At 40.2% G+C, this 27,313-nt stretch overlaps 1 protein-coding gene across 1 annotated transcript; it reads left to right on the top strand.

The window, feature by feature from the left end:
• Positions 1 to 4,881: 4,881 nt before the first annotated feature.
• MFAP3L (microfibril associated protein 3 like) lies at positions 4,882 to 24,990 on the top strand. Its single transcript, XM_071432069.1, has 3 exons — positions 4,882 to 5,069; positions 16,537 to 16,932; positions 19,810 to 24,990. Exons 2-3 carry the CDS (start codon positions 16,650 to 16,652, stop codon positions 20,670 to 20,672), a joined length of 1,146 nt encoding a protein of 381 aa, XP_071288170.1. The 5' UTR covers positions 4,882 to 5,069; positions 16,537 to 16,649; the 3' UTR covers positions 20,673 to 24,990.
• The last annotated feature ends 2,323 nt before the right edge of the window (positions 24,991 to 27,313 follow it).

The following is a 27,313-nucleotide window of genomic DNA, read 5'->3' as shown; positions in this document are numbered from 1 at the left end:
CTCTAACTGTTCCAAGATCGCATGTCCTTCCTTCCCCTTTCAGCCTCATGAATAATTTGGCTCATCTTTCTCACTGACATAAACACAGAATCTTGCTGAAGGTCATGCAACATGCCCAGTATCTTTTCATTCAGCTGCAATTCAGCACTGTACCCTGTGCCTTGTATTATTTTCCACTCATGACATGCAGTTGTAGATTGTTTTCATGGTGGTGTAATGCCTCATAGTCAGTCCATGCAGTGAATGGTGAACACTGATGTTTCAAAAGCTAATTAGTGGTGAAGATTTGTTTTTTATTTCCCTATCTCTGTTTATTCAGCTGGAAAGCCATGGGCCAGGCGAGGTCAGCAAAGGCGATTAGAGAAATGAACTTTGTTTCATACAACACAAAGTTGAATTAAATAAGATTATTTGGTAAGAAAAGAATTAAAGAGTCTGATGCATCTGACATTATTAAAGTAACAATTCTTAGACCTTTGGCTCATCCAGCATCCCCACTAATCCATTTGTCAACCAATATATCTGTCTAAAGACAAAAGCTCTCTCAGGTTTGACAGGGAACTGAAATTCTATGTCTGGCTTAGTGGCTTCATTTCCAGCCCTGACCTTCATCTCATCACTGTTCTCTGAAGCAATACTCTGTCTCCAGTTTTCAGTAGCTAGAAGGAAATGTACAGGAAATCATGAGGCAGGGAAGTGGATGCAGAAAATAAAGGAACCAAAACTATTTTATCTGTTAACCTCAGCTTAGACATGGAAAGTTTTGTGCTCGGGGGAGGGATGGGGATAGAGTGGTTCTCACCAGACCTTCTTTCATTTCTTCACGTCCTAAAAATTTGGTAGCTTTTTAACAGTGGTGCCAAACCCTCTGAATCCAGTTTTCTGTAACACTGTGGAATTTTCCCTTCAGATCACAAGAGGTGTGGATTTCACCCTTTCCTCAGCTGCCAATAATTTATGCAGACATATCTGCCCTTGCCTTAGCACATCAGCACAGCTAGACTTTCTGCAGCACACATCACTGAAGGGCCTGAGCAACAACACTGAACACAGCTACAAGTGCATGCAGAAATGGTCCACACACATCCTGTACAACCGGCAGAGACCTTTCCATCAGGTGAATATACTGCAAAGCCTCAAAAGGAGAACCTCAAAAAGGAATTCAATCACAATAAGCTGTTAATTTCAAGAAGAATCATGTATGCATTTACATAAGGTAAACATGTATGCATTTACATAAGGTAACATTATAGTGACCACATAACCAGTGGGGTTTTATAGTGACCACATAATCAGTGGGTTTGTTTCATTTACAGACTGTCTATGACACATTTCAGGAAAGAACTTCCTCCAGAAATGAGTGACAAAAGTGGATCACAGCAGAAAATGTAATCTTCAAACAAGCTGAGAATTTTTCCTCCTCTGTGAGGAGCAAAGGAGGGAGTCACAGTAAAGGTATAAAACAAGTTACTTTTGTAACCCCATGTCCTAAAAAGATAAAGTATAAGGAGGAATAAAATGTAATTGGTCCTTACAGTCCACTTGTAGAGGATAAAAAAAGGAACCGCCCCAGGAAAATAAGAAATCCAGAAATGCAGAAGAGAAATAGTTAGCACTACATGTTATTATGAGGTACACATAAAAACTACCAAAAGTTCACAAGCTTCATGCCTAATATTTTTTAATTTATTGTGAGTTGTTTCAAAAGGTAGGGAGGAGAAACAAGAACAAAACCCAAGCCACAGTGCTCTGGGACACATCAGACTAAGGTATTTCTGAAAGCTAGGTACCAAAAGAAGGGTGTCCTTTTTGCAAGAATGTATGCTGGTTAAAATAAATTAATAAATCAAGTGCTTTGAACTAACACCCAAGTTGTCTTGTTCAAGGCAGGAATACCTATCCCCTCCTGTGACATCTCCTCCCACACCATTCTGGCATGTTTGGTGCAGGCCAGGAGTTCACAGGATCATATAATTTCTCCATCTCCATCCCAAGATCTCTTGTAAGCCTTTCAGTTGTCCACATCTTTCCCAAAAAATGGGATGGTACTCAACAAAGAATGCAGTGCTGATCTAGCTTGGAATTTCAGTCTTTCAGATGGGAATAATGTGATTACAGATTATAGTGACTAAAGTAACAATCTTGGGTAACAGACATAACCAAAACTAAAATGCTGTTAGTATTGCAGAAAACAATTTAAATGAAGTAAAGGAGCATGCTGAAGATATGTATCCTAATAAATAAAGTTATTCTTTTCTCATCAGTATTCATGTAAGATCTAATTATACTTGGGGCTAGAATTTTTTAAAAAAAAGCAAAAGTGTAACATCACCATACTGAAACAAGATATTTCTCATAATCAAAATTTCCTTTTTACTTTATGAGAAATATGGCAAACTAATTTCTAAATGGAATATCCCCCATGTATTCATGTTAACTGGCATATTAATACAGCTGGTTTGCTGAACACTATTTTAAAACTTCCTTTTTCTTTAGTTTCTCTGCTGTTACCTTTCATTGTGTGGCACACAAGCTTGCCTCAGCCATTCCAGTATGCCACTCTGCCTAGGGGATGGAGGGACTATAAACACACAAAATGTACAATTTAATCTTATCTTAGATTTTTTAACTGCATGATTACAAGGCTTCCCTGATTAAGCTGTTTAGATAAAACTATTAGCAATATCAAAGTTCTGCTTGCTCTAAGGTAAAAGGCTTCCTTTAATCAAATGATGTTATAGTTTTATAGGAATAGAATCTGGTCACTGTAGAACTAAGTATGAAATGCCAGGGTTTACCTACAGCAGGTATTATAAAAAAAAACCCCAAACAACATTGCCAATTTTTTAATTCATGCATTTTCACGTATCTAGAATAATATTATATAATGATTATAACTAGGTAAAATAGCGAGCTTTTTATAGCTTAACCAGAGCTAGGGTACATATCCAGAAGACCTTTTATAGTTCCTGCTCAAATCAGTGGGCCAGTCCTCTGCATGCAGCCGGTGCAAGCACTATTGGAAGGTGGGATGGAAAAATGCCTCACTAAGTCCACATGCTCACCTGGCAGGTGATAGTGATCTCCCAGGAAAGGGCATGGAGCAAGTAATGTGGTGGCTGGCTCCAGCCACTGAACAGGCTTATGTTCACTGAAACCTGAGGAGCCTGAAAAGATAGACCCTTCAGAAGGAAAGATGTGTGACTTTTCCAAATATAAAAATTCAGCCTTGTATCACACGTAGATCTGACAGGCAGAGTAGATCCAGACAGTGGCAGAGTGTTACCTGACTTAAAGGAATTTGTAAGACTGGGCACACAACTATCTGACTTGCTCCTTCATTAACTGATAAATAAAATCTACTCAATTGTGTTCAAATCCAGTACTTCAAGATAGGAAGAAGGAAAACCAAGTTCATAATTAGTGTGGTCAAGCTAGCACAAATCACAAGTCAGTGGCCAAACAAGGACCCATGACTTAAACAGCTCCTCCCACCAAGGAATGCTTTGCTGGAAGAGTTAGTAAGAAGCACACTCCTTGGCTGATTCCCTCAGCTGCCAAGTTTGACAACACCAAACGCATCTTACCCCAAATTTTCTCCATTCTGGAGACACTGAACACAAGAAGCCCTGGCTGTCGACAGCCTGATCTCACCAGCGCCTGCACCACTCCCAAGCACTGGAGGCATCCATGTTCAACCCCCGCACTTCCGACATGCAAAGTGATGGGACCCGAAGCCCAGGCCCTTGACACAACTAGCCCAGCTCCCTGGAGTGGTTCTGCCTCCCTATTTCTAAATCCTTTGTTGCTATTCCTCTTCAGTTTCCTCTGGGCAGACTAGAGACCTGCTTTGAAATGCAGTCCAGTTTCAGCAAATGCTCTCTCATCTGACTACTCCTCCATGAGCAGAGGAACTTCAGCTACTGCTCCCTGGAAGCAATCAGAAGAGGATAGTAAGATCAAGGTCCAAGCCTGACTACAAAAGTACTACAAACATCTGGAAATACAGACCTCCACGGTTTAACCCACTGGTCTTGCCACTCAGCGGAAGGTCACTCTGTATCCTCCTCTTCTGATGCCACAAGGTCAGGGAGGAAACACGGGAGAGTGGGACAGGACAGTGGCTCAGGACAGCACCGGCTCACACCAGATCCCTGTCAGATTCCTGCCTGCAGCTGGCCACCTACATCCTAATCCCTTGTTCGGCAGCTGCACAGCCAGCACAGATAGCACCAAACAAATTCAAGCACTTTTGCTCAAGCAAAAAGACAGCTTTACCCTCTGCTGACGGAGCACTTAGACATCTATAGTCAGTGTCAGCTTCCCAGAGGCTGGGACCGCCTCAGATTGAGTTTAAACTGGAGCTGGGTGCTGCAATCCCGTTAGGAATAAAGCCCTTGGGGGAAAGCACGTGTGCCATTTCTCTGAAGCGCAGCATTTTGGTTCTCAAGATTATCTATGATAACACTGGGGTGTTATCCCTTTCCTGCAGCACTTGCTCCCGCAAGCGTCTCTGAGAAGGGATGCGATGACCGGCGGGGGTTGCTCCGGACTGCCGGCTCCGCTCGGGCAGAGGGGGCTCGCACCCCCCGCCTTCCCCACAGCGGCCCCCCCGCTGCCGCTCGCTTCAGGCCTCCCCGCCTCGCCCGCGGCCGCCGCACGTCCCTGGCCCCGTGTCAACCCCACGGCCGGGGGTTCTGCCGCCCCCCGCGCCCCTCGCGGGCCCCGGGGCCGCCCCCCGGCCCGGTTCCGAGCATGCTCAGTGCCGCCCTGACCTACTTTCCCCGCCGGAGCCGGCAGCGGCGGGAGCGCACGGCACGGGCACGGGCACGGCGCGGCACGGAACGGGCACGGCACGGCACGGGCACGGCGCGGCACTGCGGCAGCGCCGCGCTCCGCCCGCCCCGGCCCCGGCCGTGGCCGCGGGCCCGGCCCCGGCATGGTGCTGTGCGGGGCGCGCTGAGGGGCGCGGCGGCGGCGGGCGCTGCCGCGGGGCGGCGGCAGCAGCGGCGGCAGCGCAGCGACACCGGCAGCGAGCGAGCGAGCGAGCGGGAGCCACGGGCGGGCAGGTGAGCGGCGCGGGGGGCGCGGACCGCGGTTCCCCGGCGGGCGGGCGGGCGGGCGGCGGTCCCGGGGAGGCGCTGCCCGCCGCCGCCTCCATCGCCCCGCCGCCGGCACCTGCCGCGGCTGCCGCTGACCTGCGAGCCGGCCCCGGTGCCGCGGTGGCTGCGGAACTCCGCGGTGAGCCCCGGGCGCGCTGTCCCGCCGGCGGCCCCGCGGGAGCCTGGAGGGCCGGAGCAGGGTCCGGTGGCCGTGCAGGGGGAGCGCTGCAGCGGGCACGGCGCCTCTCCCGGGGCGGCTGTCGCTCGCTCGCGGCCAGCCCGGCGTGGAGCGCGGAATCTCCCCGCGCAACGGGAGCGCAGTAATGCTGTGTTCAGCATGAAAGTTCAGGAGATTATTTCAAATCAGCACCGAGTCTTGAAGGAAAGTGGGTTTCGTTAGGCAAAAAAAAAAAAAAAAAAAAAAAAAAAAAAAAAAAAAAAAAAAAGCTAATAAGCCCAAGGCTTTACTGGAGCCTTCCAGCTCCTGCACGCAGGATGCTCGCTGCTGTCCCGCCCTGAGAAGGGGAATGGGAGGTGACACCTCAGTGCAGAGACCTCTTCGATGAACCTGACTTCAAAAAGAGGTGAAGTTGTGCCGCCTTAAATTTAAAATAAAGGATGCCTCCTGATATTTTGCTTTAATTACCCTTTTACTTCACAGGCTAGCCTCAAAAGATACTCAATTTCATATGTGAACTAAGAGAACTAGAATCTAACACTTCAGAGTTGTTGTACAGAGTGGTCTTGAAATAATCTTTTGAATCCTGTTTCTTAACAGGGCAAATTCCAGCAGTATTGGACAAGGGAGCTTAAGAGAACACAGAGCGCTACTGAGCAGGCACTTTTCTAGTGCATTTGTCTGGAGAGTCTTGTAAGAGACTACACTTCTTAACAGCCCTCTTTCATTTGTTAAATTGAAGCATCTCAAATGGAGCTACCCTGATAAACCCGCTTGGGGAAATAAAAATACCAATTGTGGCAAAATCCTAAATGCAACCTCATTTGGTACATGTTTGTCTGAAGGACTGTAAAATTATTTCAAAAGGAGGAACACAAAGGATTTAAGGAGAGGAGAAATGTAGCATTTTCATTCTTTAGAGACATTATATTGTAAAAGAGTTCCTCTTTTCACTGCAGTAGGACAGATTATAGCAGATTTTTTTTCAGTGGAGATGATGTTTTGCATGGCAGGAATCCTTTGTCTGGCTTAGTGACAGCACCATTGATACACAGCAACCTTGTAGCTGCTGTACTAGAAATCCTTTTTTATTAGAAATCTGTCTCGTTCAGATTGCAGCATATCAACATCAGTTGATGCTGAGTGCAGCTTACACGGCTGGAGTGCACATTGTACACTCATTTTTTTCTGAAGAATTTGGAGTTTTCAGAGGCCTGGACAAACAGCACAACAAACAAAAAAAAATATGTTTTGTGTCCACTGCATATTTCCTGTCCTGAAGGTTCATAAAATTTAGAGATAAAATCAGTTACTCTTAAAACATTTAACACATGGTGAGAGTGTAGTAGTGAATTCTGAAGTGACCTATATTGTACAGCTCCAGTTGCCCTCCTGCCCTGTCCTGTCCCCTTTGCCTCTCTGCAGTTGGACAGGTCCTGCATGAATTTGGAGGAGGAGGAGGATGAAGTTGGCACAGAAGCTGGCTAAAGTGCATTCATTGCTTTAACCAGGGGAACAAAACCCAAACCCAGCCAACAGAGAGTCACATTTGTGACACAATGACAGGGGCTTCTGGGGAATGATTTAAATGGGGAAAAAAACCAATCTCCATTCCAGTTCTTGTCTACAGAGTTTGGAATGTGGAGCTAGCATTTCTTTTATGGTTTATGCTTCTTGCCCAGTGTAAGGCACCAGTGAGATGTGAATGCAATTTCCAACAGGGAGAGTGATCTTGCCAGCAGCTAAAACAACCTGTACCAAGCTCTGCTAGCAAGGTCTTCTTTCTCTCCCAGCAAATTGCACCTTTACTAGAAGTCTTTGCAGGCACAAATGCCTGTGATCCTCCTTTGAGATGTCCTGGATTGTAATAATATGTCACCAGAAGACTGGTGTAAGACCAAGGTCTTAGATACTTCCTTAAATTTTTCATTCCTTCAATTCTGAGCTGCCATCCATTCATGCAAACTTGTGAGCTTTTGCAAATATCTCTCTGTGTCCTTAATTTTGTTATTTAGTTTTGACAATTGGCATTTGACCGTGTCATTTTCTGCCCATATACAGATCCACCGTAGAAACATCATTTCCAAGACAATGGAGAGGTTATCACTTTTCACCAGTTACTGTGATTAAAATCATCCATAGCAGCATTTTTTAGAGCATTTATCAGAAATAACAACCTCTATACAGATGTGTATAACTAACTTTATTTTGGAAAAGAGCCACTATATGTGGAGGAATTTCTTATTGCATTAAGAATACCTAGCCCAGACCTAATATTTAATTGACATGTGTCTGCCATACTGAGAGTTTTATGCCAAGAAAAGATTCTTGCTGATATTTTTAAGTCAAGCAGGGGCCAGGGCACTGCAGCTGCATGTGTGTGTGTGTGGTTTCCTGTCCTAGGTGTGTGACTGTGTGGTACACACACAGTACTGGATGCTGAGAAAGTGATGTGCCTTTACTGTTACACTTTTCAATGTGGCATAGACATAACCAGCACACACGTCTGAAATTATAGAAGTTCTTTAGTCAACTCTTGAGGGCCTTCAGCTAAATTATTGCATACACATGACAATATACAGTCATGCTTGGAGAGGGCTGAATTGATCACGTTTGGGTACAAGCAGACTTAAGCTGCTGTGTGGTGCAGGGCAAACTTGTTTGAATCCATCTTCTGTCCCCTTTGTTACTTGTGGAGGAAAGAGGCGCAGACACCTTTAACCTGAAATAATAATTTTCAATTGCAATCAGTCATGACCACTTAGATTCCTTTAAATTCCCCCTCTGACAAGGTTAATCCTTTCCTAATCATGGCATCTATGTGTAACCTCTTTGCCCTGTATCCCAGCAACCAATAAACATGAAAGCCAGCCATCAAAAATTATATCCATCTTACAGTTCTATAGGGATAGGGAAGAATAGTCATACTCAAATCTGTTTTGTCCTATTCTTTTCTCTTTTATGTTCCAAATAATGTGGGAGTCTTTTGTTAAGATAGCATAATATAAGCTATATCAGTGCATTGAAAACATTCAGTTGGTCAAAAATTTAGTTTAAACAGAATTTTTAGCCTGAAAGGTCCTTCATATCTTTGTTTAAGCAAAACTTAGTTTTGAGTTTTGTGTTATATTTAAATGTCCTACATCTGGAGTCTTCCTTCTTCCTTTGGACAAAGAAAACCACTAGATGTACTTAAGGGATGGTTAGCTTTGACAAGCAGAGCTCAGAAGAGAAAGTGGAAGGAAGTGAGCTGGGCCACATTCTGCATTGCTATGTTCTTAGCAGAGTCTCATAAGCCTTGCCAAGAGCATATGAGATCTGTTGCATTTGCTGACTTTGGTTATTTAAACTGTTGGCAGAATAATGCTTACAGAGTGCAGGAATAAATAGAAGATACAAGGTGTGTAAAGAAAATGAAAGATATGTAGAACTTGGTGAGGCCAGGCAGAGCTCAGATGTACATGGAAGTGTGGGAGAGATTCTCTGTGCTGCTTCATTGTTCCTCCTTTCTCAACAGAGGGAACTCTTAAGCATTGATGCATCTGCATTTACTGCAACAGCAAACCAGCAGCAATGCTGAAAATTTGCCAGGAGTTAAGCAAGGGACTCTTAAAGCCATACAGTGTTTCTGGAATAAGAGCTTTCTATACAAAACTATATTGAAATGTAATTGTACAGCCTCCATAAAAATACAAACACAGAGGAAATCTAGATAATCTATGTAAACAAAGTTTTTATTTCGAAGAATAAAATTCTTCAAAGCATTTATGGTCTAATAACACATAAGCTGAGCCTTGAAAAATCTCCACTATGGATGGTGTTGAATTTGCTTTATGATCTGGGTAACCTACAACTCAATAGGACATTTTCATGACAGTACCTACCTTGATGAAAAACAGCAAGCTTCTCCACTAAAAGCATTGCTTTTGCTGCAGTCGTTAAAATACCACATAGAAAGAAAACTCAGATATCTCAGTGCATATAAGAGTGCACATCTGAATTACAGCTTTTTAATGAGAAGTTAACCATCCAAGTTGCCTGAGTGCTTTTGTTGCTTCAGTGTATTTTGTGAAAAGCTGATTTGATACAGCAGAGATGCTAGAATTACAGGAGCTGTAGCATCAAAAGGGGATTTTCCAGAGGTTTGGCGTTCTTAAGGTACTTTTAAATAACCTCTCCAATAATTACCCACCGACAACCTTCATTCTTCTTTAGGTTAATGGATTAGCATCTCTTGAGTGTTCATTGACATCAGGGGAGTGCACATCAGACCATTCAAAGACATGGTTAAATCAATAAGTTCATTCCAATATTTAAAGTGAAGCTCTAGGATGCCATGTGCTTGCTAGTTTTGCAATATTGAGACATGAAGTAGGATAAAGAGAATAGAGACATGAAGTAGATAAATAGAGGAGAAATTGACAGTAAAAAAATTCTAAAACATTTACACACAGATAAAGGCAACATGAAAACTCTTCCATTGTATAGCTGCTAAATAGAAAGGCATATGCTTCTTTCCCTAAATGAAAAGCCTGGATATAACATTAATTTTCAGTTACACTTTATTGCTTGCTGCTGTCTTGCTGCAGTGTCTTGTTACACTATGGAACCCTGAAAGTAAGACAATTGTATCCTTATGATGCTTCTTTCCTTTGTTACCCCCTACAGTGTTGTGTGTGTTCAGACCAAAATAATTTTAGAAGACAAAAACTGATAATGACTAAGTTTTGATCAGGTTCTGCCATTAATAGCAGAATAAGCTACAGCCCTCGATTTTTCCTTTTTTTTTTTTTTGTTACAAAACAGATTGACAAATGTTTGTCTGTAAGAACCTACCAGTGCCTTCAAAATATACAATTAATTTATAGGCTTCTTTGATATAATTTTTTTAAGACAGGTGTGCTAGAAAAGGTCTCCAGGTTGCCATACTGAGAGCCCTTCCTATTCACTGCCCAGGGTCATACACTCAGAGGATAATACGTATACAGAAGTCAAGTCCCCACATTGATCATAGGCTGTCATAATTTATGAATCTGTATTTGTAAATTATATACAGTCTCTCTTGAATCTTCATAGATTCCCAGCCCTTATTTTATCCTGTGTCAAGAAATCGAGACAACCACCTTGAGGGAGATGATTCTCCCTCTCTCCTCTATCCTTGTGAGACCCCACCTGGACTACTGCATCTAGGTCTGGGGTCCTCAGCACAAGAAAGATGTGGACAGGGTGAAGCAAGTCCAGCGGAGGGTAACGAAGATGCTTAGAGTTCCCTTGGATGGAAATAAGTCTTCTCTGTATGGGAAAGAGGACATGTACTGTTCTTATTAGGTAAATAGAATGCAGAAGGCCAAATACCTTTTTTTTTCAGGTTGTAGTCAACACTCTCAGCCTGTCTTATCATTCTAAAGTGCTGCTACTCAAAAAATTATGCAGGAGCTCATGAAGACAATTTCCCAGCATAGCATACAGCAATTTTTAAGATCAGACATATTTTTTCCCACTGTCTTCCCCAAGGCAATTCTTGTATTTGTGTTTCTGGAGTATTAGAGTTTCTTTAGGTTGGGGGGCTGCCTCTGGAGGCCATCTGATTCAACAGCCTTTTCAAAGTAGGGCCAGTGTATACCAGCTCAGTCAAGTTTTGAACTTCTCAAAGGATGGGGATTCCATGACCCATCTGGGCAACCTATTGCAGGGCTTGACTGACCTCCTGCATAAATATTTTTTTTTCATATTCATAATTTCTGTTGTTGCAGCATGTGTCCTGTGTCTCGTGTCCTTTCACAGCACATCTCTCAGAGGAGCCCATGTCTGTGTTCTCTGTACCCTCCCATGAGGTGGCTGAAGGCAGCAAGTGTGACATGAGTTTACTGAGCAGACATGGCCAGGGCTCAGCCCTGTTGAGAGGTTTCCTAAAGTTCCCAGCAGCTGAAGGCAGCTGAAGAGACTAAATAAGCATCTAGCTGGGGGCTGCTGCCCAGCTGGGAATCTAGATGTGCAGAAGGAGCTCTTCATCTTACAAACACCACCAGCAGGTCACCTATTCAACATATCCAGGGAAACAGAAAGCTATGAAACTACAAAGGACTGAAATCCCCCACTCCAGGAGAATGAAAAGCAGCTCTTCTGGAGCCAAGCATTAATATTTTATCAACTGACAAATGAGTCAGAAATTTTCTGCTAGTTGTAAATGAGTGACATTTCTTTTCCTCTGCATGTCTGGATCCTAATAATTAGACCTTTTCAGTAGGTGGTTCTCACTCATAAGCCTATACACTGGCAGTGAGCTTCTCACCTGTGTGGCATAAGTTCCTTCATTTGCATTCCTGTTTCACTAACACTTGGTAACTTTTACTTTTGCCCACTCTTTAAAAGACATTGCCTATGGAAACTAGGAAAAGTAGCAAGTAGTTTTTAAATAATAAAAAAACTAGCCTTAATTTTGTTTTGCAGCATCAGCCTTTATACTTCTTTTAGATAATGGAGAGCTAGAATGAAAATAATTTAATTTTCTTGGTCACTTACAAGCCAAGGAAGATAGCATTGGGATGTTAAAGCTATAGGAGCACAATTTATGCATTATGCAGTAAGCTGGCCTCTTGTGCTTCACTTGTGAATTGAATGACCTCACAGTTAATAGGATTACACATTATTCCAAGAATAAGAACAGGCCAGTCTTACAGATGTGAGCAAGCCAGGAAAAGGTATGCATCACTGCCCTCCTTTTCTTTTGTGCTCTGTCATCATGTTGTTCTGCACAAATGCAGCACTTAGAGCCATGACCCCATAGTCATTTTCTTTGGTGGCAGTAGTATGGGAAGCAAACACATCTATGACATGAAAAAATAACTGGTCAGTCAGAACATGTCACTGATTAATGTTCTTAGATGTGTCTGTCAGTCCTAGATGCGTCTTCCATTTAGACTGATGCCTGATCTTGGACAGAGAAGTTGTAACTGCAGCTTTTGTCCACATTTTCACATTAATTAGGAGTAAAACTCTCATGCTGCAGCTCTGGTGTTTCTGGAGCGCGTTCCAGGGGACTTCTCTGGGTAGACATGCATAGAGAGCATGCTAGAGCGGGCTGTCATGTAACTTAAAAGGAAAGCTTGTCATGTGTTCTCATTTGGCTCAAGTCTTTCCTCTCACAAGCAGTAAATCTGTTACTTTAGTATTCTCAATTTACACCATTTGGGTTGGGGAATTGAAAAACAGAACTATTTAATACATTGATCACTGACAAGCATTGCTGAGTGGTAAATGTTGCTCCAGATACAGCAGGAGAGTTTCCTATATACATGTTCTAGGTGCTGCAGGAGAGTGTGGGGATTCCTTTCATTCCATCTTTGGAGGAAAGCCTGAATAGCTCACAATAATCAGGGGTGTTCTTTTTCCATTTCATGCACCACAAATTTAAAAGTTAAAAAAAAAAAAAAGTATGCATAACCACATTAATTATATATATTATATTATATTATATTATATTATATTATATTATATTATATTATATTATATTATATAGTTTTATTTTTTGTAAGTGGTAGCTCATATGCTTTGGTGATTACATTTTTTCCCTGAAATTAGCTCTTTGTTTATAGTGACCTTTTCATGGCAAAAATGCTCTGAGACTCAATCTGTTCCTACAAAGCAAGTCTCAGGATTGCAGATGTCCTCTTTCTTTAGAGTACTGTGTTACTCAGTCTAAAGGAGTTATTACAGAAATCTTTGTTTTAGTTTAGTCAATCCAGCTTTCTCTGACTTAGGTCAGATCAAAAGGTTACAGTTTTGGCTGCCTTCATCAGGTTTATCATGGGTCACAGCTAATTGCTGCCTCTCGTGGCCAAGATCCTGGGTGACACTGTACCCACTTCTCCAATACTCTGGATTCTCTTGCTGCTTTGCCAGATATCACTAGCAGTCTCCTATTTGGGTCTTAGTCTTCTCCCCATTTAGTTGTGTGATTAAACCATAATTCATTATATCACTTACGTTTAGCAAAGCAGCTGGCTCCCAGATCTGTGTTCCCTGATATACTCTGGCTGCTCTTGTGCCTATGGCAAAGCAGGAGGACAGGAACTCTCAGCAAATCTTCCTTTGCCTCAGCATCTGGTGTGAGCAGATTTTCTGCCCTTCCAGTTCTCTCTCTGCTTCTTCCTTCTTTCCTAATCTGACTCTAGCATTTTTGGTCATGCCCAGCAGGTTTGCAGAGGGTCCTGGACATTCAGGTCCCAGCATGGCCACCCTGTAACTTTTTTGCATCAGTTGGGGCTAAGAAAACCTTCTTTGCTTTCTTCCATCTCTTTTTGTTTCCTGATAACATTGGAGAGGATGCACACCAAAGGAAAGATTGCCTACTGCTTCCTAGTTGCCCTGGGAACATTTGTCTAAATTTGGGTCTTAAAACACCATTCTTCAGAGACATCTCTCCATGTCTCCTCAAACATACTCAGGCACTTCCCTGGATGGTATATGAAAGCAGCAGCCTTCATTTCCAAACATTCTGCTTTAAACCTCCTGCCTGATTATTTCTCATGTTAGTCACCAAACTGTAGTTATTCCAAATAGAAATGTATCTACAAAGATATTTAGTATTTTTTTAATATTCTGCATTCCAGGAACATACATGAGAGAGTAGATTGTCAGGAGTAAGAAGGAGTAGGTAAGGATCTTATACAAAGTAGACATAAATTATTCATCTCTGTTTCCTAAGATTTACTGCAGCTATTTATGGTTCAATTCTGGGCCAGAATGAGGGAGTCACTCTTACCTTCAGAAAAGGGATCAACCCTTTGGCCATACTGTGGACCAGTCACACTTGCCATCACTACACAAAGGTACCATTTCTGTTTCTGTATGCTCTGCATTCAAAACAAGTAAATGTACAGAACAGGCAACGCATTACTGCCCTCACACCTTCCAAACCTCCACCCACATCCCTGTGCTGTGTGGAATCAGTGGCCATCAGCTACCTTGATCAGCTTCCTAATACACTACTGGTCCCTTCCTTACAGGTTTTCTGTTCAGCCATTGTAGAGATGCTAATTCATTTCCTTCCGGAATGCAAATTGCTCTCCACAATAAACACCTTTTTTTGATTGCTACTAATTTTTCTGCTGTAAAAATATATGATAGAGTCAAATACAGTAATAACAAGGCTCAGACAGCAATTGGATAGCTTAATCACTTTATATTATCTTTTGCCCTTCCCATTGTCCTAATCCAGCCAGTCTCTGTTCCTGCTCCTTTGCCAGGAAGTGCAATTTTTGCTTTTCTGTATGGCGCAATGCAGATCGGTGACACTGTACAGAAACATTTTATAGACTGAATATGTGTAATCATGAAGAATGTCAGTCTCCAAGGTTAATGGAGTAGTAGAAATGAGATGTAAATAGTTACTGAAGTGAATAGGCAGAATTGAAGGTTTTTTTCCCAAACTGCTGACTCAGACAGAGTGTACCTTCAAAATCACAGACCCTACATGCTTTGCATAATTGGAAGTAGATTTCTGAAGTCATTGTTTATATAGCTTTATATGACAAATGATATTTGCATATTAATTTAAAGTTAAAAATTATTCTGTCTCTTCAAGAGAAATACTTCCACATTCAGTAATTATAAAAGCAGAGAAAAAAGGACAGGCTTGAAGCTGGGACAGACCTCTACATCATGCCAGCAGTTTATTGAAAAAAAACATAGGTTTTCATTTCTAGTAATGATTCATCCTGTAAAATGGAAGAATTCATTTGCTTTTTCAATAACACTCTATCTATTTGTATGAAAGCAAGTTCACTGCTTTACAGAGAAGAGAGGATGCATAACAAAACTACCTAAATCAGGTATTACCAGTGCAAGATGGTAATGTTGCTTTCTTTCCTTTTTGAATACAAAAGAAAATAAGGATGGGGATTTTTCATTTGTTTCTTTTTATTTTAGTGTTTTGTTTATATATAGAACTGATCTAGGGAACTGATCTTGTCAGCAGTTACTCTGTGTGCTAAGGCAAATGAGTTACCATGAGTCAAATGTATATTTAAGAAAATAGAAACTTTTTTGAAATGGAATTGTTCATTTGGGGAAAGTTCATTAGATAGTTTCCTATATTCAGATTCCAGATAGATTCCTCTATCTAATAAATTTCACTTAAGTTTCAGTTATTTACCTTAGAGACACATGAGTAAAACCAGTAGTTTTAAACTGTAAAACCAATCCAATAGTTGGATGCTCTGTGATTTTAGCATGATTTGTGGCCTTTAGACTCTTAAGTGAAATTTTCCAAGGTGCTCATTTTGAGGCCAACACTGTGCCTTCACTCAGTACTGAATGCCAATTGTGTTCACTGGGAGTATAATGAGGCCAATAGAGAGCACTTTTGTAACCCCCCCCCCCCGCGCCTCTGTCCAGAAACTGAAATCACTGCTTCAGAAAGGCCTCATTGTGGGTGATTAGTTGAAGGAAAATACTGAGGGAGAATGTGCAAAAAGTACACAGACAAAATGCTTAATGCCACATAAGGAATGGAAAAGTCCTAACTTCATTTGAATCTCAAAGGAACATTAACCATAATTATGTTACTAGCATGTACTCTTCTTTACGAATCTGCTCTAAAAATAACAACACTGAAATTACTTTATCAAGCATTAAATACCCTCTTTTAAGAATAATCTTCCATGCTATGTTTTAGCTCAGACAGCAGTAGCTTAAGAAAAGTGAATGGTCTGAGATGTTTTGCTCTATGTACTGCTGTGTTTGGGAAAAAAATGTGTATATCAAAGATTCCAGCATTAGATCCAAAAACCCTTCCTGGAATTGTTCTTATTCCTCTTTCTTACATCACGTTTCACAGTTCATCTAAGACCATGCATGTGATAGAGTTGCAGCACCAAACTGGTAGTGACAGCTTTTAATGTGCTGCACCTCAATTTTTTCCTGTTGATTTTGCAAATGGTTAAAAAAAAAAAAAAGGAAAAAAATCTGTTGAACTTCCGGCATAAAACTGTAGCTGCTACTGTAGCTAAACTGCTGCTAAGTGTCTAGGTGATAAAAGCTTTCTCCTATGCCTGTCACTCTGAACAACACCATTGTCAGGAAAATGTATGCATCTTTTTCCAGTAAGGATAAGGACTGTGATAACAATAGCATTTAGACAAGACACTGTGCTGATGATTGTGAAATGCATTAATGGATGTGTCACTATTTTAAAAGAGCATATCTAATGGACTGTTTATATATGCCATCTCACTGTACTTATTTATTTTATAGGATATTTTAAGCATAAAATTGCACAGAACAAAGTAGAACTCTCCTGTGCCCTGCTCACCTCAAGGACTCAACAGAATCAGTTCCCAGCCAGTCGTGTACACCGCTGAAGGAAAATGGACATACTGAACAGCCACCACTTTTTGTACTTTCTGCCCACCACACGCCTTGTCATCTTATTAGCAGCTTTGAGCACTGCTGAGGATGTGAGTAACAGCACTTTGAACCGCACTGACACACACACTGGGGCTGCCCCACTGGTCACCTCCCGCATCGACCACATCATCGTCAAGGAGGGCAGCAGTGCCTTGATCGACTGCAATGTCCAAGGGAGTCCCAGCCCACGCTACAGATGGTACAATTCCAATGGCCGCCTGCTCCAAGAGGAGGAGAATAAAGGTAGGATCTTAGGAATAGCACTGATGTAGCCTGTCCAGAGACACTTCTGATTTCAGCAAGTTGACAAATAACCTGGATTTAATGGCCTGGCTGCAGTATTTTCCTGTGTGAAAATAAATGAAAGCTTGGTGGCAGTTATAAATTTTTTATGCACACCTTGGAAGAAAACAGTAACTTTTTATGTGTTATTTATAGCAACACATAGCAAGAAGCTGAAGCAATTAACAGAAGTTGTAGACAGGCCTCTTTTCATTGGAAGACTTCATGTTTGTTCTGTTTCTCATTCTGTCCTCCTTTGTTCTTCTCTGGCACCAAAAAAAGATTAAAAAGCTGTTTCTCAACTCAAAGGAGGATCCTCATGACATATTAGAATAGTTTGTTGGCATGAACTCAACACAGCTAACTCCCTGGTATGCCTGCTGTCTTTTATGTGCAGTGCCATGGTAGTGTGAGAAACAGGAGATGCCCTGAACAACCAACTGCAAAACTTATATAGGGCAGCAGTCAGAAGGAGAGGCCAAATTTGAGCCTTCCTGGCTTTAGTAAAGACTCTTCAGTGGTGTTTGCCAGAGACCATTATTACACACGAGCTTATTTTCCTTAAATGGAAGGTTTGGGTGATAATCCTAGTTATACTTCCAGTTATGCTTCTAGTGTTTGAGGGGAGTGTGGGTATATAAAAGGTGTTTTTCTCATGTACTCCTTCCATAGTGACTGCTTTGTTCACAGCATGATGAAATAAACTCTTAGCTGTTAAGATAGTGTGCCTAACTAATGGCTGACCTGACAGTGAACTCTGCTGTGACAGGAGTAACAATCGACCTAGCTTGATGTGAAAGAGCAGTGTGTATCTGTAAGAGCTTACTGCATAACTGGTTATGTTTTACAGTACAGCATGTTATCATTTTCTGAGTTAAGCTAGAGAAAGGAATTACTTGAGCTACTAAGCAGACTTTCAAACATGACTTGTGTGGTTGTGGCAACATACAGTAATTAGTGTGCTGGAGTGTTTTGCTAAGGTTTACTAATAGAAAATTTCCCATTTAGTAAGGTATCTAAATTTAGGTCTTTGAGTAGTCAGCTGAGAGAGGTAGCTAAACCAAACATTTAGGTAGATGAGCAAAAACTTTGACCAAATCAGTAAAAAGTACAGATGTAGTATTAAGACAACTTCACTTTAACTTAGAATTTCAACAGTGCAATACCTCCTTTAAGAGACTGTCCTTCTGTAAGAAATGTTTCCTAGCTTGAGAGCTTTCTTTGTGGTGTTAAGTATGGCATTGAATTGTTATCAAAACCCAGCAATGATACCTTTTTGAATCATTGTTTTCTTATGTGGGTCAATATGTCTGTCAGGATCCACTGGCATAGACCCAGTCACTGAGTTCAATGCCATTATGTCATTTATAACAGCTGGAGCCAGGATACATCACAAGGCATCTTATTATTTCACAATTAATTGAAACCTACTTTGCAAAAAGGACCAGCATTCAAATTCAAAGAAATACTGAGCAGCGAATACTCTGCATTTTTTGTTATACTGGAGGTGGAGGAAGAAGTGTCATCTGTTACAGATTCTAATATTTCCTCTGTAAAGGAGTTTTCCTCTGAATTTGCCTAAATTTAGCAGATTGGGGTATTTTTTTTTATGTGAAGGTCTGATTTAGACCAAGCTTTTATTTATTCTGCATTTTTTAATTTCAGGCAAAATGATTCAGCTGTTTTCAAGAAATATGCTAGGGTAAAAAAAAATATTGTTTCATTTAAGTTAAAACTTCTAAGTAAGTGGATAAAAAGACGTAATTAAGAGCTGTCTTGTACACATGAATAGAGGCAGGGATCTTTTGGGAATACTTTATATGTAGGCTTAAACTGGAGATAATGTGAAACAATTTGGGTAAGCCATGTTTAACTAGAAATCTTTGAGGAATTAAAAATCTTAATTCATTACCAATTAATTAAGTGGCAAATACAGTAACTGGGTTAATCTTGAATCACTTTAGCAGTGACAGGAGCGATGAGTTATTTGAAACAGGTTGTTTCAAATGCAGTTTCATACCTAAACTATTCTGCTGTGCCAGGTTCAAAGAATATCAAGTGTGCATGTATATGAAATGTATATTTCCATGCAGCAGACCAAGTTATCAATTATATTACATTGATAGAAATTACTTTTAAAGGTAAAAGAAGTTCTGTTGTGGTGTGTAGAGGTTCTCACCAACAAACAAGGCATTCCCTGTCATGGCTCTTCTCCTTTCCATCTATTTTACTCCTCCTATCCTACTTCTGCCTCTTTAAAATTATACTTCAAAATCAGTTTCTCAACACCTCAGAGGGTAGGCAGTGTAGTGTATGATGTCTAACATGTTAGGGGTTTTAAATTTACATTAACAGAATTATATGAGATACTGTAACAAAACACCAAAAATAACCCAATTGTAAGCAAATGCATTGTCAGGGAACAAAACAAGGAGGGTTTAAGTAGGTTTTTCTGCCTCACAATCCCATTGATCCTTGTTGAAGGATCCAACTCCTTCAATTCACTTCTTTGAGGAAGTCTGACCTGTGTTTGGGAGGCTCTCTGGAGTAGTCCTATCTTTGTGGCCTAACTGACCACAAGATTGAGATAGATGCATATTAGCATTTTCTGAGACCCTTTTAGGGCATGCTCTGACTATCCAAAGTTGATGTCAGGGATTTGACAGTAGTAGTAACACAGCTAAGATTGCAGGCCTTTATGAAGGTAAATTATTTGCCTTCCTGTGAACATTATTTCCTTCTTCCAAAACCTGAAGCCAGTTTGATAAAACTGATATTTAAGACTATGCTGATCATGTGACAAAATACTTCTAAGTTACTCTGTTTCCTCTCCAACAGGAAAATGGTGGTTTCATGACAATGGGCTACTAAACATTACCCGCGTGTCATTTGAAGACAGAGGTAAATACACGTGTGTCGCATCCAACACGTATGGCAGCGTTAACAATACTGTGACGCTGAGGGTTGTTTTTACCTCTGGAGATATGGGGATCTATTACATGATCGTCTGCCTTGTCGCTTTTACCATTGTTATGATACTGAACATTACTCGGTTATGTATGATGAGCAGTCATCTGAAGAAAACCGAGAAAGCAATCAATGAATTCTTCAGAACAGAAGGGGCAGAGAAACTTCAGAAGGCCTTTGAGATTGCAAAGCGTATCCCAATTATCACATCAGCCAAAACGCTTGAGCTTGCCAAAGTAACCCAGTTCAAGACCATGGAGTTTGCCCGCTATATTGAAGAGCTTGCTCGGAGCGTACCTTTGCCACCTCTCATCATGAACTGCAGGACTATAATGGAAGAAATTATGGAGGTTGTCGGTCTGGAGGAGCAAGGACAGAATTTTGTACGGCAGGCAGCAGAAGGCCAGGAGACCACCGAAACAGATGAGCTTTACATGATCCCAAATGCTTTGACGCGCAGTGAATCTCCCACAGGTGACTCGGACGCATCGTCACTGCATGAGCCACCTCAACAGATTGCAATAAAAGTGTCAGTTCACCCATTGTCCAAAAAGGACTGCATGGATGGTCAGTCACAGGAAAGCATGCAGTTGGACACCAAGGAAGAAGACACTCCTCAAACACCAGCACTTCCTGCAGAGCCCCCTCCTGAGCCTTCTGCTGAACTCAGTTCTGATGACACAGCATTGGCAAATGACAAAAGTACATGTGTTATATATGAAAGCCATGTATGATAGTTACTCCTGAATCTATGCATAGCAGGAAAATCAGGTGGAGCTCTTTTAAAAATACATATTGTACTTGCCGCTAAGCCTTACCTGGAGACTATCATAGCAAAAGCATGTAAGTGGATTATTTGGCACTTTCTTCTCAGTTTGAGTTTAGTTTACCATGAGGTATGGCAGAGTAATTGCTATTACATTAATATTAATTGCTCTTTTTTGATTAGGAGTATTTCCAATAAACATTTACCTCAGCATTTTCTAGGTTGGAGTCACCTGTAGTGGCTCCTGGAAGTCACTGGTAGTCTTTGGTGTAGGACACTTGAACTTACTAAACATAAAACTGGTTTCCATTTCCCTCCTTCACTCTTGTTATTTCCATCTATTCCATTTTTGCAAATATTAACTTGTGAATTTGAAATATTGCCCAAGAGGCAGCACTCCAGTAGCCAAATAAAATCCTAATAGATCCCATTTACAAAGCCTGTTTGCTCAGCTGCATTGTGATTTAGAGGGCTATTAAAGAAAGTTAAAATGTTTCCATTTCATTTGACACCACACTGCTTAGCCACATGGGAAATAGTTTTCCCTTTTTCATGGAATGGAGATGCCAACAATCATTTGTTTTGCATGAAGAAACAACTTTGAGGTGTATATTACATATGGGAAAGCCATCAGAAAGTTGCAGTTCAACAGCTCTGCAGGGTTTTTTTGCATACATTTGAGCATTTTGTATGTTGCCAGAAGTCTATATGGCAAACAACTGCAAATATGCAAGATGTCTTGTTTTGAAGTAATGTGAAAGCAGTAACTATGTACTACCTTACCAGAAGATATGCAGGTTCCATAACAGTCCTGCAAATGCCAGTAATCAGTTGATAACAAGGCTGAAATGGCAAAGTACCCTTTTATTTGGCTTCTTAATTTTGGTATTCTGAAGATCAATCCTAAATTCATATATAAGCACCAGTTTGAGAGTTTCATTCAAACTGAAAAAAAAAATATAATCAAGTGTCCTATAAAACTACAAAGACCATCATGCAAACTGTTAAATGTGATATAATTGTGTTGAGATTTTGGGAACCTCCTACATGTAGGATGTTCACTGCTCGAGTACATGTGACTCTACCCCAGTAAAGCTTTAATGATCATAGCAATTGTGGCATTAAAAAGGATCAACATCTCTGCCAGGAAATGCCAGGAGTGGAAGGGAAGTAATCATTTCTCTTGCAGATAGACAATAAAAAGTACCTTCTCTGAAGTGAGTCTGGAAAGAAATCACTTACAAGGAGTTGTGTAGGGTTAATAGCATATTACTTAATTACCTGACACATTTAGTTTGACACTAATGAACAAACTATCACCTTATAGTGTTTAAGAAGGATTGTAGTATAAATATACTTAAAATAAATCTGGAATCAGGTATACTGTAGAAAAAGAAGTCTCTTAGGTCTGTGGGGAGATGGTGCATGGATGGCTCTCTCTTTTAACAAAGCAGCCACATCTCCATAAGGTGTCTGTTGGAGGCAATCAGTTATATTAACTGCACAGGTAATCAAGATCAGACAAAGTCAGTGTTGCAGGTACATAAAAGAACCCTTGATAATGAACTGAGGTCTTGTGTGAACTTCCTTATGTTCAAGTGCAGAGCCTCACCAGCAGTGCAATACAGGAATATCCGATGACTTACATAGGTGATGCAGAGATGGCTCCATATTTATCTTTCTGTGGTTATTAAAAAAAAATACATGTTTAATAATGGACTTCAGATTTTACAACCAATTTTTGAGAAATGGCAGCATTCAAATGTCTCATTTTTTTGTGCTTACCACAGTGGCAGGTTTCTACACAAAAAGTATTTGCACATGCCCAAAAGGAACCATGCAAGGGCAAAGTCCCATTAGGAATGTGACTTGAAATATTTGAGTTCCAGCAAAGCAATACAAATGTAAGACAGAAGTTAGTTTAAAAGAATACCATAAAGAACCTCACTTCTGACCAGTGTGATTGACAGTAGTATGATGCAAACTTCTTGTCTGAATCCAAAGGACATTTCTGTTTAGTGTTCACATCATTTTTTCAAGTTACTTGATTTGCTTCTGATATGAAAAAGGACAAGGGCAGAAACAAAAGCAGGAACTTGCACTAAACTGCTTCAATTCACCTTAATGTCCTGAGAAGAGGTACTTTGATGTTTCTGCCTGTCAGCATTTACAAACAATGCCCATGCATTCTACAATTACCTATCTGGTGCACAACTAAGATTGCACAGATAAGCAAGGATATTCACCTTGAAAGCATAAAAATAACTTTTAAATTACACTTTTTTTTAAGTTTTAAAAATATTTATTACAGTATTTTAATTTTAATCTTTTTAGATTATGAAGTTTTTACAGTAGAGATCAGACCCCTTTATGTATTTCTATAGTGTTCTGACCCTGACTAGTCCTCTCAGGCTGTCCTGCAGCCTCTTTTATTATTTATTTATTGAGAAACATTTGAGAGCAAACAATCCCCCTGGATTTCTTCAGTATCACTGTGTAAACTTCCTTGAAGATACAAATGATGTTTTTCCCTAGAGGCTGCCCACAAAGGGCACGTTTGAAGTACACACAAACACACATTGCACACCACATATAAGCAACCGGTACTTGGATTAGATCCATGCAATACACGGAGGGCTGGACTCCTGCTGTTGAAAGGTCAGAGGGAGCGCTAAATTTTCTAGAGCTGGAGTCACTCAGAGATGACAGTTCATAGGTAGGACTGCTCCAACCAATCTGGACATTTAGCTTTGTGTTATTATCAGAATAGGAACTAAAAAGCAGTGTAGCTGAAGAAAATAAAGATTTTATACAGAACCGATGGTTCTGGTTTATGTGGTTTTTTGGTGTTTTTGTGTCTGCTGCTCAGTGTCTTATGCACCCATTATATGACACATCTAAGCCTAAAGCTTTTTATACACTTTCAGGAACTTCCTTTGTGGAATACAGATGGGAAGCAAGACCCAAACCTGTCTTTCCTGTTCCAAACTTTCCAGCTGTGCTATTATAAAGTATGCAATTGTGTCTTGCAGTATTTCTTAGCAAATGGCTATTTTATGGTCCAAAAACACAATTAGCAAACATAAAATTAATAATGACTCTAAGAAAAAATTAATGTTTGCTTTGTTATATATTTTCATGCACCTTAAGCACTTCAGGGGCATTAATCTGTTCCCATCATTGGACTATGCAGACTTTTTGTTACATTTTTCTATTTATTGTACCACCAAACACTAATGGTTCTTAAAACACTCAGAATCTGGAAAATCCAGTCCAACTGAAATTGCATTCTAAAAGCAAAGGAACACCAAGCCAGGCTTAATAAGGAAAAGAGATTTGCACAATTATATTTACCCCATTTTCAAACAATTTTGCCAAACTCCATGAAAGATGACTAGATTTCTGCACCAGAAGAAATCAGTTGGATTTGAATTTCACACTTACTATTCTTTTTTCAGTAAATGTAAGACTATACTAATCAGTCCACTTAAACATAGTATTCACTATCTATTTTCTCAACGTTTTCTTTTTGGGCAGCATTTTCTTCCTGCTGATTCTTTTTTTGTTCTCTGATTCAAGCATGTTTGTGATGAAACCTATGCTTCAGGGGTTTTTTTGTCTGTCATATAAAATTTAAAAGAATCCATAGACCAGCATTTTCTGCAGGTTTGTTGGTACTTGGTAAGGCACAGAAGTACACTCCTGTGCTTAAAAATTACTGTATAATTGTAAGACTTGCAAAATGGCATATACAGGCAGATGTTGATTTTTTTTAAATCAGTGCCTGTTTTATTCTAATGTAGATACTATGTCAGTTCCTTGATTTGCAGTTACCTTTTGACAAAAGTACTGTAACATATAACCAGGGCTTTCTGACTTTCAGTTTGGTCAGATTAACTAATTCTAGAAAGTGTTAACAGTGTCAGATTTTCTAAGTTCTCATGGGATATCTTGGCAGCATGCTATTTTAAGAGTTGGCCTCTTAAGTATGCCATATTTAGTGGGACAACTGAAAGCTTCTTAGATGCAAAGGAAATGCTTGCACTAAAGTCTCGTAAGTTATATTTCATTTATTATGAAATCCTTTTTGATTTTACAAGAAATGTAAGACAAATATGAATGTGTTCTTTTGAGAAGCAGTTGCTGTATTTTGATTTAAATAACTGTTACGATTTTATAGCTCACGGCCGTAAACCACAAAGAGAAAAGTTCATGCTGAAGTGGCAAAACAAAATGTGATGTAGCTTGTACATTGATCATTGTTTCAATAAAGAATTTGCACAGAGTCTGCTGAGTTTGTACACATTCAACAAGATATTTACAGTGCCACAACACCACTTTCCCACAGAAATGGATACTCAATAGCATACATCCTGCACTAATTTTTGGAATAACCAGCTCAAACCTTTTCTATGTCCATTTTTTTCTCTCCCTGTCTTACCTACCTATACTTTCTTCTGTCCCCAGCAGCTCTGCTGTGCCAGTTCTCAAATAGGAACAGAATGAAGTTAGTCGTCAGGGCAAGTGTTTCTCCGTCCCAGGCACCTCTGTTCCAAACTGGCCTTTTCTAAGTCCCCAAATGGATTTTTTTTCCCCCAGCTGTACCAGGCTCTAATGCTGTGTACTATATTTAGCTCTCTGGCTCCCAGGCCCAAACTGAGTCATTTTACTCTTCCAGTAAAGGCTGACTTGTGAGTCTGTGGTATGATATGTAAGTCTGTAAATTGGGCGAAGACAATAATGTAAACTGAAGCTAAGTTACCAATTTCTTATTCAAAATCATACTGTGTGGCAGCAAATTATAAATGTGGCAGATTTAGTACACTCAGGTTATGTTATGAGAAGCTATTTCATACCACAAGACAAGGCAAAAATGAGAAAAGAAAATCCAGCCTTGCATAGCATAAAGAATACGTGTAAAACCTTGCTTATGATTGAGTAGAAATTCAGCATCACTATCAAATCATTTTGCCATTCTATAGCCAGTTTCTATTTTGAGAACAGATTCCTGTTACATCTACTCTAACCACTACCTTTGCTATGTGGCTAAGGACCTTAGGCATGACAATAGTACCAGAGCTATCTAAAAAAAGAGCCTTCTCTCCCTTTGTCTGCCATTTAAAAATTATTAACAGGACTATTTAGTTATGTGTCAAATGCCACTCACAAACTACCACCCTGTCCTGTTGTGGAGCCACAGAGCTTGAGATCTCATGTTGAAGATGCAGAAGCTGGACCTTCTGAAACATATTTGCCTTCTTTTGTACAAGTTTTGATTTTACCACACAATTAACCATTTGTATTTATTAACAATTCAGGTCCAGTCATTCTCCATTGGTAAATACAGAGAAGTTAAATAAATGCCAGAAATACTTCCCTCTTTCTGAAGCCTCTTATTGTTTCTGCCTCAAGATTAGCCCATTAGCCCTGATTGACAGACAGCTCCTGAGTTGCTTGGGTATTGTTTAACTCCTTCCTCCTGGTGAACACTACCTTAGTCAGAAAACAGAATTTAAAAAAAAATACCAGCCAGAAAAAGAAGCTCCCTTCTAAGGAGACACACACAGATCTTGCCTATTTAAAATGCTTTGTTATCCTTCTCTCTAATATGTACAGAGTAAGCAGCCTCAGGAAAAGGCAGTAAAAAATAGAGAGAAATTTAAGAAGATTAAGATGGAATTTTTTTTTTTGCTCTAAAAACATCCAGAGGTGATTTACTTTACTGAAAACATCCAGAAGTGATTTATCTTCAAAGTATATTAAATTCTGACTTGTTTTACTGTAAACATACTCAAGTGAAGAAAAAGAAGATTCCTAAAAACAATGATATTTTCACTCCCAATATCAACATAAATTATCACAGAACTATGAAACATATTTCCCAGTCCTTTTCTTAGAATGCCTTTTATCAGGGAAACTATTTTCAGTGCTTTTTATGGTTCTGTCTAGGTGACTGCAGCTTCTTTATGGCTTTAGTGGAAGTGCATTTTTTTCTGCTGTCTTCTTGGTTAAATATTCTCTACCCTGTGTGATCTCCTTTTGTGAGATCAAAAAAGAAATCAATATTCCATTGAAGATTGATCTTGTTTCATTTTTCCAGTCCAAAACCTTACTTTATGTTTTGTTTTACTCCTTGGATTTTGTTTTGTTTGCCCTAAAATTCTTCACATTTTAAAATAAAGCAGAGGATTCTAGTGTTTTTTTTCAGTTGCCTGTTTTGGGGCAGGATCTCTCACACCTATCTGTATAATTCAATTTGAATTATGCAGACATACAATTAATTACTCCCAAGTTGGTGCTGGATAAACTAATCAATAGACTGCAGCAGATTTTTTGCCAAACAGCATCAAGAGAACAGGTAAATCCATAATTCCCAAGCCACAAGTGGAATAAATGTCATCATTCATTTGTGAGTCTATGGGCATGTTTTGTTCTTATGTGAGCTCATTTGAAAAAAGTCATATATGATATACCTCTGCCTTAACACATTTCTTTTCCTCTCATGGATGGAATAGCACATTTTGACCATCCATACATCAGTTATCCACTACCTTTATTGGTTTGTCTTATTCATTGGATAGCTGGCCAAGTGCAAGGGCCTCTCTAAGT

The sequence above is a fragment of the Agelaius tricolor genome, unplaced genomic scaffold (assembly GCF_023055355.1).
Source record: "Agelaius tricolor isolate 1412-34295 unplaced genomic scaffold, bAgeTri1.0.p SCAF_8, whole genome shotgun sequence".
Lineage (NCBI taxonomy): Eukaryota > Metazoa > Chordata > Aves > Passeriformes > Icteridae > Agelaius > Agelaius tricolor.
The sequence above is the reverse complement of the archived record's forward strand: the minus strand, read 5'-3'. Positions and strand labels throughout refer to the sequence as shown.